This window comes from Athene noctua, chromosome 3 (genome assembly GCF_965140245.1).
Source record: "Athene noctua chromosome 3, bAthNoc1.hap1.1, whole genome shotgun sequence".
Taxonomy (NCBI): domain Eukaryota; kingdom Metazoa; phylum Chordata; class Aves; order Strigiformes; family Strigidae; genus Athene; species Athene noctua.
The window spans coordinates 81,583,798-81,596,917 of record NC_134039.1 but is presented as its reverse complement, the minus strand read 5'-3'; the positions used below and the strand labels follow the sequence as shown (position 1 = coordinate 81,596,917).

The 13,120-nt window shown below is 41.7% G+C and overlaps 1 protein-coding gene across 1 annotated transcript in view; it reads right to left on the bottom strand.

The window, feature by feature from the left end:
* Positions 1–6,251: 6,251 nt before the first annotated feature.
* The window catches only part of UPF2 (UPF2 regulator of nonsense mediated mRNA decay), a 64,866-nt gene continuing 57,997 nt past the window's right edge, over positions 6,252–13,120 (bottom strand). Inside the window, exon 22 of the mRNA XM_074903496.1 lies at positions 6,252–7,572. Within this exon, the coding sequence (XP_074759597.1) occupies positions 7,563–7,572 (10 nt within the window). The 3' untranslated portion in view covers positions 6,252–7,562. The remainder of the gene's footprint in view (positions 7,573–13,120) is intronic.

The window sequence follows — 13,120 nt, the reverse complement described above, 5'->3', positions numbered from 1 at the left end:
AGCCTCACGCGTTCATCTTGCTTCCCAGGAGAGAACATCTGATCTTCAGCTTACTATGAACAGATATGTGGGTGCATATATATATATGTGTCTAATTCAAAAAAAATCAGGTAGTGGGGCAGCAATAAGGACAACAGCTCAGCTGGACAGTGACACTGAGCAGCTCTGCAGCCAGGAACAGCTCTCCCTTGTAGAGCAGACATGAGCTTCACAGGGCAGCTGGAGGGGGCTTCCAGCAATCCTTTCCCTGAAGAGATGCCAGCAGGGACAAGCAGTGGCCCCAGTGCCAGGCACACGCAGGTGGGGTGTCCTGGCCCTGCTGGTGTGGAAGCTGCTGACAGCAGTGGGTAATCCCAGCAAAATTAAGTCTCTCATTAACACTGTTCCAGCCTTTCTTCTCCTGCAGTGAGCTGACTGCAGTCAGAGCAACGCAATTTGTTTGCTCACATATATTTAGAGGTTTCATGTCCTGGCATACCCTGGCTGAGCCTCTGCTACCACTGGAGAAGGACACAGGTCTACCCGAAGCCCCATATCGTATCTGCCAGTCCCACACAGAGGCCTTGAGTAGCACCTCTGATAGCCTCAGGCACTTAAAGGCACCTGAATTTTGGTGGCTATGGATATGCAGGACACGCAGCTCCTACTGCAACGGCGATCTTGCCGGTGACACCTAGGCAGCAGCTGAACTCACCCTAAAGGAAACATCTGGTAGCTGCTGAGGCTTCACTGATCTGAATTCCACCAACTGCAGCAGAACCTCGATGCCTCGCACACAACAAGGACATCTCAGCCCATTTTCACATGCAGGCACCTGAGCAATTTTGCATCTGTATGAGGCTTTATAGGTACTAGAGGACTTTTTTTTTTTTTTTTTTTTTTTTTTTCCCCCAGTGGAATCAGCAAGACACAACACATCACTTTTTACAGCATCACTCCCTGTGACTGGTCACACCACCTTTGGTGTTTTCTGCATTCTTAAGGTTGTCTTCCAGTTCAAATTCCTATTTTGAGGAAGAGCAGTACACAGGGTGAGACTCCTCATGCACACAGAGCTTAAATTCCAGCATCTGGGAGGGAAATTTGATGTCTGAAATAAATAAATGAAACGATTCAAACTCCTACAAGTAGCTCTGTCTACCCAAAAATGAGGCTCCTCACCTGTATCACTGCAGAGTGCTGGTACTGATAGAGGCGTCGGGATGGCTGAACACCTGTCAGGTGCAGTGGAGCTTGCTGGGACCAGGCAGCAGTGACAGGTTTAGCAGTGCAGCTGTTTAGATGGAAAGATAACACCCTGCAGGAGGGCCTGGACCTGATTCAGGTGATCAGCACGCTGGAACAGCACTTGGCCATGCGGAGAAATGATGGTCTATTAGGACAAGCTGCCACAAAAATCATCCCTATATTGTTATCAGGGGGGCTCCAGTGGCAGGATCTGTCTAGAAGTATTTTCTTCAAACAGAGCTGAGTGCTGTAACCAGCCTTGAAGTACTGGGTAATTTATCAGGAGCACGGCGGTGGCGTTAGTTCTCAGGGATGAATGTAGCCCCAAGGATTTCACACCACGGAGATAAAGCTAGTATTTTTCCCAAAATGTTAAAAACTTACATCAAATGGATGGAGCAGAGGTACCTACCACAATCCTATGACCCAAACTACAGACACCTGCTGGCTTTCTCCTCACGCTGCCAACTCCAGGGCTGCACCGGGAGGTGGCTCACACCTGTGGAGTGTTGGGGCTGGCAGGACAGCGGTGATGCTTATCTTGATTTACCTACAAAATGCTACTATCAGAACTACAAGGAACAGATGTGGGATTGCAGCAAAACTACAGAGCCTCCCAAAGCTGAAAAAGTAATGCCAACAACTATATCACAGCTAAAAGTTTGGTCCAGTGATGGTGCACCAGCACCCAAAATGGCTTCCCAGGTCCTTCAAGAGCATCAGGGCTGTAAAACACATTAATGAGTGGGATGGGTGTGTCCTTACCAAGAAAACCCTGAGGTGCTACCAGAAAGCTGAAAAAAAATATAAAGGGGTAAATAAAGTTTTTAAGCTCTTGGGCTGTCAACCGTGACTTGTTTCCAGCAGAAAAGGTCACTCCTCTTTATCCCATGCACAACAGAATTTTTTTTTTCCTACAGGTAAATGTCAAAGAACAAACAAACATCAGCAAAATCTAAATTTCTTCATCCTTTTTAAATCTCAGTCATTTTTTAATTTGCCTGACAGCTTGGATCCAGGTAATGGAGGGAAGGAAGGAAGGAAGGAGTCTGTTGAACAAAACACTGTTTGTTCTCAACGATGATCATAACCACCAAGTGTTTTAATGGCACAATCATAGCTTGACAATAATAACTTAAAAGCAAAGTTTATAATTCAAACAATACGAGTAAATGTTTTGACATTTACTCACTTGTTTGATTTTTGCCCAAATAGTTTCCTACTTCCAATACGCTTGGAGTGGTTGGAAAAAAACTATTTATAGTTGAGTTCTGAGAAGAGACAGCAAAGTGTCATCTCAGACGAACATCTTCAGCAGGGCAGAATGGCCCACAGCTGAGGAAAAAACGTGGTGTGGAAAAAATTAGCGATGAAGCTCAAAAGGAAAAAAAAAAAAAAAAAAAAGGAAAAAATCTGATTTATTTATCAGGGGGCAATAGCAGGCTCAAGGTATTATTATTGTTGTCTTTATTTTGAAAATACTGACTTACCTGGCTAGCATACGTGATCTTAATACTACAGCACAACTTTTGGGGGACAATAGTAATTAGCAGGTTGGCGTACCCACTTTTTCATTGCTCTACCTTCATTTATACCTCCCGACAGAGAAGTGCACTGGCTGTGTGTTCCGACAGCAGCTCAGCGACCCTGCTCGGGCAGCGCGGTGCCTCTCCTGCAGTGCTGGAGGTCCTTCAGGTTGGACATGCATGGACTATTAACTGCTTGCCCTCGGCCGCAGCCGGTGCTGCTCAGCTGGGAGGAGCAGCACTGCCAGCCCACAAAGCCCATCCTGGGTTATTTCCTCAAGTCAGCACTTCTCCACAGCGCTGCATTCACTGAAGTCAAACACGTTCCCGTGTGAAGCGAAGAGAAGACTGCGTCAGCAAACTGCCGGGGCCCAACATGGTAACTCCTCGCAGTCCTCATGGGGCTGCCCTGCCAAGCACACAATTGCTGCTTCACCGGAAAGGGCAAATGAAAACAAAAAACCTGAAAACTTCAGCAAATCAGGCAGTATCCACAATGCGGAGGTGGTTTTTTAAGCGTTATTACATATAAAATTACATGATGTGCGTGTGCCGCGGTGTGGGTGCATTGATGTGTTTGCATATATTATCTCCGTAGCACAGACAGAACTGGCTTCTCTAAAGGCTTAGGAAGTCAGCAAAATTAGAGCAAGTCTGAAAACTCAGCAATTCAATAAAAAAGATTTATACCATTTAAAAAATTTTATCACATTACAGCATTGCAGGGTAGAAAAAGCCAGCTGATACCACCAGCTGGACTTCACGGTGCTGCCTGTGAGAACTGACATTCCCAGGTGAATCCAGCCCTTTCTAATTTTGGACCTTCCCAGTCACCTTGGCTCCATCCTGGAGCAAGGACTAACAGAGCACCTCAGCTCAAACAGGCCTCCAAGTGACATGCTGTACATCACAGATCACAGTTTGGTTTGGAAGGGACCTTAAAGATCATCTAGTCCCAACCCCCTGCCAGGGGCAGGGACACCTTCCACTAGCCCAGGTTGCCCAAAGCCCCGTCCAACCTGGCCTTGAACCCTTCCAGGGAGGGGGCAGCCACAGCTTCTCTGGGCAACCTGTGCCAGGGCCTCACCACCCTCACAGGAAAGAATTTCTTCCTTATATCTAATCTAAATCTACCCTCTGTCAGTTTAAAACTGCTGCTCCTCCTCCTGTCACTACAGGCCCTGGTAAAAAGCCTCTCTCCATCTTACTTTAAGCCCCCTTTATATATTGAAAGGCTGCAATTAGGTCTCCCCAGATCCTTCTCTTCTCCACACTGAGCAACTCCAGGGGACAACCCGTTGGGTCCTATGGACTTACCTATGTTGAGGATCCTCAGGTGGTCACAGACCTGATCTGCAGGGGGAGGGACTTCATTCCCCCAGTCCCCTGCCTGGAGTTTTAGGGGCTTGAGAGATGAAGGAGGAGATACTGCCATCAAAAACTGAGGCAAAAAAGTTGTCGAGTACAATCATGCAACACATTATCTGGTTGTCAGCAAGCCAGGAAAAACAAGCCTCACATCAGTGAAGACACAACTTCAAATTCCAGGACCCGATCCGAGTCCAAATTCTTTCCAGAGAATGATAAGATAACAGAGATCTTTTACACAATCAAGGAAGTGAAACAATTTCTCTTTCATCTATGTACATTTTCCCAGATGTAACTACTTGCCTGCATGTTGGGGAATGCTGCTTTTTGAAATGCTCTTTGCTAAATGAGTTTCTGACTAGAATCCCCTGAGAAATGCTCCCCAAGGAACATCCTCTTGCCCATCAAACGACTTCCCCAGTGACCTGTCACACCTGCGGGTCACTGTACTGTAGGAAAAGAGGAGCAGTGGTATTAGAACTTCATCAAAATGAACATCCTGTCATCTGGATCAAGCAGCAATATTCCTAGGTAACAGAGAAGCACTGATCAAAATACAGGTTATTCCCCTGTTCTTGTATCAAAACTAGGCCGCTCACCCCACCCTTTTAATTAAATATTCTTTAAAGGAAGCCATGCAACCCCTGTATCAACAAACTGTGCATGAATCAGGTGGCAAAACTGCTCTGCAAGCGGCAGGAGCGCAGCGAGGCACCCCACCAGGTTGGGGGCTAGAAAATAGAAAAGCAAATCAATAGGATGCAAACATTTTTTCCAGTGTATATGCTCAACCCTGTTTCACTCACAATGACTTTTTGACATAAGGGTTTTATTCAGCATAACATTAGAATAATTTGTTCTAAAATTAAACTTCAAAAGGTTTCACTGATTTTCTGTTTCAGCCTGAGGTCAGGGAAATCCCCAGCTGACCCCAAACTAATTTTATAAAGATACTTCCATTGGTCCAAATTCCATTCAAGGCATTGACACATACAAAACGGAGCCGATATGAATTCACGTTTTATTTTTATGCAGTTATTCAATTTGGATAAATTAAATGCTTTTTAAACTAAGCAGCACGTTGAGAAAAGGAAGTTAACTTTAGTTTGGACCACAATTAGCTGCTTAATTTGCCATTAGGAATTGGTGGGCATTTTTCATCAGGGAAGGGAAAATTAGATTTGACCGATGGATATGTTCATACTGCTGCAGCAGACATTCCTGGAGGAGCTCAGAGTTACAAATGTGATTAATACACACACCCATAAATTTTATGTAGCAAAAAAAAAAGAAATTAAAAGAATCACACAGGGCTTGAAACAAAGACCTGCTCTTCCTAGAACATACTCCTTACAGGGCATGTACCCCCCCATCCACGGCACGGAAAGGACCTTCTCTGAGCACAGAGGCAACTGTACCTGGAGAGAGTTGTGAAAAGGCCGCGGGGTTTGGGTGACTGCACGCTGCCCAGGATACTCGCCTCCTTCCCAAATTTAGAGAAACACATCTACACATGATGTTATGAAAACTTCAAGCCACACTCTACAAACCAGAAGCTGTCTACCACCAGCCTGACCAGCCAGGTCCTCGGGGAAAAATGTGCTCCAATGATTCCAGCGCTTCCCAACCCGACAGCGCCGGAATGAAGGAGCACACCTAGAGCTGCACTTGCCGTTGTTCCGCTCTCGGTGTTCAAATTCTGTGATTAAAGAATGTAAAGTAGGCGCATTGTAAAAACCTTCAGTTCTTCTCTGCAGAGCATCCCTACTTGATTTCCAGTCGGTTCACCACGGGGCCGCACAAGCCCCGGGGCTGCACAGCAAAGGGGGCAAGAGGGAGCTGCCGCAGGTGAGGCCGTGCTGAAGTCGCTCCTTTCTGCTTAAGGAGAGCTTACGTCATCCAAAATCATCATCTCAAGTTTCACGACTCCTTGCTAAACAGCAAGAAAAACTTGCATTTCCTAAGCATGCTTCAAGTGTGTTTCTTGGGGCAGAAATCCCCATTTTGGTAAAATGTCATCTGTTTTTATGTTGCTTGTACAAAGCACTGTCTGAGCTACAGCCCCACGACACATCACAAACTCTTCAAAACATCATTTCGAAGAACAAAGTCAACGTGAAGAGACAGACACCGATTCTAAATTACAACACTTTATTGCAGCATTGGCAAAGGTCAGATTTCTGAAGCTGGTGAAGATCGGGCGGCATTTCTGTATGAAATGTTACAATTTTACAAGTCTCTTCCTACATGCAGAAACAAAAAAACAGTGGTAAAAAGGATTTTAAAAGAGCTAGAAAAAAGAATTATTAGTAACATACAGATGAGTTTCTTAACTCAATTAACTACCTCTACCTGAAAGCAAACAAAAAAACCTTATGCTAATAAATAACAGATTGTCAGAAACAGACCAAGAAACCTCATTTCTACTTAGAAAAAAATAAAAATTCTACTTGTTTCCAGACTTAAATCTTTTTTTTTTTTTTTAAACTTTTGTTTGTTTGTTTGTTTTAATAGACACAGAGGCTTATCAACCCATGAAGATCAACAAAATATTTGGATCCACTCCTTGACATCCTCCTGTTATGCTGACTGGCACATTTTGGTTTTCAATGATACATACAATGGGCTCAACTATATCCCTGTCCTTAGGCTGGTGTCAGGCTGTTCCAAGCAGTACGAGTCAACACCCTGTGTTAATCAACTTCACATTCTATTTTAAACCTTAGCAGACATTTTACCTCCTTGGCTCTTAAGTTTTTCACCCCTCCCCACTCCCCACTCCCTCCTTCTTGCTCGTCTGGCAGCAAAAGGCTGTTCCTTAACCAAAAACTTTCTCGCTGAGGAGTGTTAGATAAGAAGTTATCCTATGTGTCAGGGTTTTCTTTTAGATTTCACCATTTGCTCTACGTTATCCTACTGTAGATTTGCAGCCCCCAAAGAATATCCTTCCAACACAAAGCGCTCAGTTCGGAGAGAACGTAACTTCCACCAAGTTTAGAACGTTGTTCTCCCACATACTGAGCTGTCAAAGACCCTTTCCGTTCCAGTGTAATCCATCTGAATTTCAGGTTGATCTTTGTTTTCACCAAGCTGCTCACTGGTCAAGTTAACCACCTCATTCATTTACTTCTGCTCTTATGAGAAAATTAACCCTCAATGCGGTTCCCATAACAAAAAGCGCTTTTTTTTTTTTTTTTGCTTTTTTTTTTTTTTTTTTGTTAGGCCATGACTGGAAGCTTCCACTTGTTCTGTGTGGGGTTGGGGGGAAGAGGGGAGGCTGTTGTTTCTGCCCCACGGCCCCAGCCTGTCCCAGGTTTCGATTCTGAACGCTCTAGACTGACATGCTGAGATGTGTCCACTGCTCTCATTTAATCGCTGGAGGACTCCACTATCCACAACATCAGAGATACAGGACCTAATGAAATGACACTTGCTGCTGGATCAACGTCTCCTGAGAAAAGAAAGGAGAAGAGAAATAGTTTACTATGAGATACCCAACACTACGCAGGTTCGCCACCACTGAAATCAACTGCTAGTGATTTTGATATCCTTTTACGCTCTACGTATTAAAGTTACATATTTCTGTTAGCTGCACAAATTTTTCAAGAGACCACATCAGACAAAAGGAAAAAGTTCCCTACACAATCTTGGTAGATGAATCTAAAATTGTTCAGAAATAGCTGCCTTATCCTCCCAGATGAGATGCTAAACTACTGAAGTGCACAGCTGACTTGTGAATGTTGAAATACAAGTTATTTTAGATAGTTTTCATCCTTCTGTGCAGTTTCTTAATATTCCGAGGTATTGCAGAAATGTTAGCGAGGACTTTCCAGAGTCAAATAACTGTTTAGAACATTTTTAGGGTCAACAGTGGTATTAAAATCTTCAATCATCCCTAATTCATGAAAAACACGTTCCTACCCAGAGAAAGTCCAGATTTAACAAGACCAGAGTAATCTAGTAGTAGCGCTAACCCAGTATCACTGACTTCAGCACAACTGCCAGTTACTGTATCTGGGCTGGTTTTCAGTTAATTTTTAGACTGCAAATTAAAATTTAGTAGTACAAAGCAAAAAAATGAAGACATTTACAATCATGAGATAGCTCCAGGGCTACACACTCAAGTCTTTTACCATGCAAACAAAACAGTTCATGTTTCTTTACCTAGTGCATAAACTTCAAGCATTTGTTGAACAGTAATTTAATCTAAACTTAGTTTTTATTGAAAATCTTGCAAAAAGAATGTTACAAGTGTATTAACTGGACACAGTAACTTCTGCATGTCTTGTAACAGATAAAGCTTTCACAGTAACTCTGTATTCTTGTGTAGTGCTTTGTTTTGTTATCCGGTAGTTGTGTATTTTATTTAAACACACTGTATAATTTTGTCATGAAGTACCGAGCCTTTGCATCACTAGAACTTACTGCAGAACTGCTTCTGTTACTTGGTTTTAACCATCTTTTAGCGTTATGCAATACAATATTGCAATTCCTTGTGGCACAGTCGCTATCAGGAACATGGGTTATGTGGTTGCAAAAGAAAGGAACTTGAATTTTAATAGATTTAGTAGAATGATATTTCATTTATAAAAACGTTACAACCGAGAAGAGAGTTCAAACATCAGTGAACTGCAGAACCATGCTTAGCTCTCCACCTCCCTTTAAAAAAAATAATTCTACTGCTGATGGGGAGAAGGGCTAGCACTAGCTGCACGTATCTAACTTCATAAAAATGACTCTCATCCACACCAGCAGCTGCCACGGCGTGTTGGCAGCAGGTAAGGCAGAGTAAGCAGTGTTTGGTTACAGCAAGGGCCTGCCGGTCAAAATCTTAGTAGTCTTTTTACCAAAACCAGGTATTTCACAAAACATTTCTCTGCAAATTAGTAAGCTTGATCCAAACCTGTATTTGGCATGGTCAAACTTAGTGCATAGCTATAATTAAACCTCTTGAACTCTTCATGCAAAATGGATCCATTTTTTGCCATCTACTCCCCCACTACCCTTCCCGCTACCACCACAGTTATTAATTTGTATAAAAATCCTATAGTCAGCTTCTCAACACCCTTGCGTGAGCATTAACGCTGCCTACATACTCGGGTGATGGAGGAACACACAGATACACTTTCATCTGACCATGGAACTTGCAAAAAACATACAGAAACATCACAACATAGTATAGGCTAGGAAATAATCCCAAATCCATTGCACGTGTGAAGTTGGAAGAATCTAAGTCAGCAAGACAACATTATGGCTTAAATTGAACCGTGCCCAAGAGAATATACAAAATCAAGTCCTGTCTGCACAGTGCTGACATCACAAGATCATGAAAAATTCTTACTATTAACATGTGAGATCTTTGAAATTAAATTTCACACTTCTCCCTCATCCCTCCATGTCCTCCATCAATCCACAATGCTCCATGCATTTCTGAACTACTGTATTTCCTCACAAATTTCACACACCTTCCTTCTCCAAGCACCTCCTCACTTGCTGCTTTACTTTTCATGACTAATCTCAGCTTTGGTGCTCTCCGTTCTCTCTCTCTGCCCTAATCACATTAACCAGAACCAGGAACATGAAATAGAAACACAACGAACACCTGGAATTTATTTTTCTGTTTTGAACAGAATGCTTTTTCACAAACGCGTCTTTTCTTTGTATGCCTTATTCTGCTGAATGCATTTTCTTGCTTTCAGATGCAAGAGCTTTAGGAGGGGAGGACAGATCTTAAAGCAGAAAACAGCCTCTGAAGTTCAAACTCCTGCTCTGAACTGTTGCCTGCACAGACAGCAGAGAGAACTTACAGATAGCAATCTCTGCTTTCAGCTCTTCTCCCACAAACCCGGCCTTGGAGAATAAACAGTATATACACATTCCTGCATACTGGCGAGAGAAGAAAAATACTGCAGAGTACTAACTTAAATCCTGGGAAACTTAAATTCAAGTACTTGTCATGCCACAGTCAGCCTCTTTCCTGTCTCATAGATGTATGGAACAGGACAAAACATCACTTGTCTTCCCCGTGGGAGGAACATTCTACATTCTGTAGAACTTTATCTAGCAATTTTGTATTGAAAAAAGTGTAGCACTGGATTTTAAATAACTATTACCAATTCAGCTGTGTCAGAATATATTCTCTGGAACAATCGTCTTTCACAATGTGTGTTTCTGGACTAATAAAATACTAAGTCACTCTGATCATCTCCTAACAAATTTGAATTATTAACTACCATACTGTAAACATCATAGATTTAAATTATATATAAAAAAAATTGAAGTCACAGTACTCAAAGTGGGCTATTATCAGGAAGGTGTTCTGGGGATTGGTAGTTAGGTTCCAGAGAGTCACAAATTTGCAGGGGTTTTTGTTTGGGTTATTACTATTATTTATAATGAAACAACTTTTTTTAAACAATAAGTCTTTATAAACATGCTAATAAATAAAGTCTTGCCTTCCTTCCCCTTGAAGCTGTAACTGCCATCATGTCTCTCTCCACCTGTGGTGAGGCTTGCATCTACATTTGCAGAGCCCAACAAGCACCACATTGCCAAGACAAATACACAAGGATCTGGCTTTTCTTCTTTTCTGTTTGGTTCCAGTGCAGTTCACCAAAAGAAGCTGCAGGATTTGGAACTGCCCCCCCCTCCATATTCCTACCCTGCGCTTTCCTCCCACAAAACAGCTGAAAGGGAGTTGTGCCCTTCGCTGCCGGGTTTGTCTGAACAGTTTTCATGGGAGACTACGCTCGTGTGTGTATGTAGCAAGGAAAAGGACGTAGTACAGGATCGAGAATAACAACTGAGAAAAGATCAAGATTAAAACACTGGTGAAAAAGATGGCAAAGAGTAAGGTGAACTGAGCTAGCACACAATTAAATAGAGCACTGAATTTTTTAGTATTTAAGGTATCTAGAATGTGAAGAAAGGAGCCATTTCATCGAAAATCCCCAAAGCAAGAACAAAATATTACTGCTAAAGTGATGACCTCTCAATTTTTTGAAAAGAATATAAAAGATCACTGAAAATGATAAAGATTTCAAGAGCAGCACAATGAACCAAGGGATAGATTTGTCAGTTCTAGACAGTGCCATGCCAACACCCAAGAGTTTGTCTAGATTGAGAAAGTTACAACGGTAGTGTACAAAAATCGGCTAGACTGAGGCAAACAGAAATTGGATTTAGGCTGCCCAAGACTTCTGGTATGACAGTAAGAAATTAGTTCAAAGATTCAAAATATAACATTCATCAATACATCAACTACATAGCAGGTGATGTACGAAGTGGTTGTCCAGTAGCTGAAAAAGGAAGTGATGTTAAATTCACATTTTTCCTTATTATCCATACTCAGATTTTTCAGCATTAAAGGAATACTCTTTATTATGAGAATATTTAGTTAATAAAATCCTAGCATCCTGTTATTACCTTTATGCTTAATTTTTCTTTATTAAATGGGTTAAAGAGAAATAAGAGTCGGATGCAAATAGAAGACCTAAAATTACTAATCAACTTCAGTATGATTTAGTTCGTCAGCTTATGTCTGCATCCCAGGAGGCCTTTTGACACAGACGAGTCTTCTTTCTTTGCTATACTTTCAAAACAGCAGTGAGTTTTGAGGTTACTGCTTTTAATAAGGAGAGGTTTAACAAGTTAGAAGACTCCCAGGGAAGGCCCACTTCTCTACAGTCAGCATTTCTCACTGCAAATCTTTTTGCTTTCTTGGTAATCAAAGTTTTTAAACATATTTCAGAAAATGTTTGTGTTTACATTTCACTTTATGAGCAAGCCATTTAATGGATCTCAATCCTCTTTAAACAAAGGAAAAAGATTTTTTTGAAGTGAGAGGCTGTTCTCCAGAACTGTAAATGAGTATTTTCATGATAATTCCATCGCTGAAAAAAATTACTTCTGTAAGTTTTGTGTTTCCTGAGGGTATCAGTTTAGCAAGCTTGATAGCCAAAGTCCTCTTTTAATACACAGATGCTACAGGACTGGAGGCAAGAGTGAAAATTGCTGCCTTCCCAGTTCTGCTGAAGCAAGTCAAGGAACCCTACTTTTAATGGAGTCGCAGCGAATCATCTTTAAGGCCAATCAGCCTTAAATGTGTGAATCCCAGAAAGAATCTCCTCCTTGCAGTATTAGCAGGTCTTAAAACCCGAGGCTGTACAAGCAGGTGATTACAAATAAACAGCAAGAAACTCTGATTTTTGATCCAGCATTTTGCACATGCCAAATAGTAAGAAATCTGACAAATCCTGTATATCTCACTGCATTTAATTTAATACAGAAAAAGGACATTAATAGATAACAAATAAAGTAAATACTCCAAAAGATTTCTCTTGTTTTTGAACAAAATGCATGCTGTATAACTACAGCCACTAATTCGTCCTTCCATTTACTGTGGGTTTATCACAGGCAAAGGAGGCAACACATTTGAGGGCAGTTTTTGGTTTTCCTTTTGTTCTGGTTTAGCACCCCACTAGATCAAAATAGAATCACAGAAAAATTCAGGTTTCAAGGACTCTCTGGAAGTCATCTAATCCAAATCCTGCTGTGACAGCAGGGCCAAAAACATACAAGAGAAGCCAGCGGTTCCTTCGCTAATTGTTCAATCAGTCATTATGATAGGTAGATTTGGATTTAGCTTTTTAAGAGACATTTGAAACATGCTTAGCAACGTAGAAAAAACCCCATCAAATTGATGAAATGCCAGGAAGTTGTCATCCCAACCTTATCAGAACCTGTCAGATTGTACATTGCAATGGCATCAACCAGATTTACTTGCTCAGATTATCCCTAACCTCAAGAAATTTAAATTAAAAAGTTAGTTTCTACCTTAAAGAAAGTAACATACATATTTCCAATAAATTTGAGTTACTATTGCAAGAAAATAACATATTAGTCTTCTTCATACATAAAGCAGAAACAACCCAACACAGCTCGCTCACCACTAAGTGATAGCATCTGTAATCACACAAATTAGTTCTATCAGGTAGGAA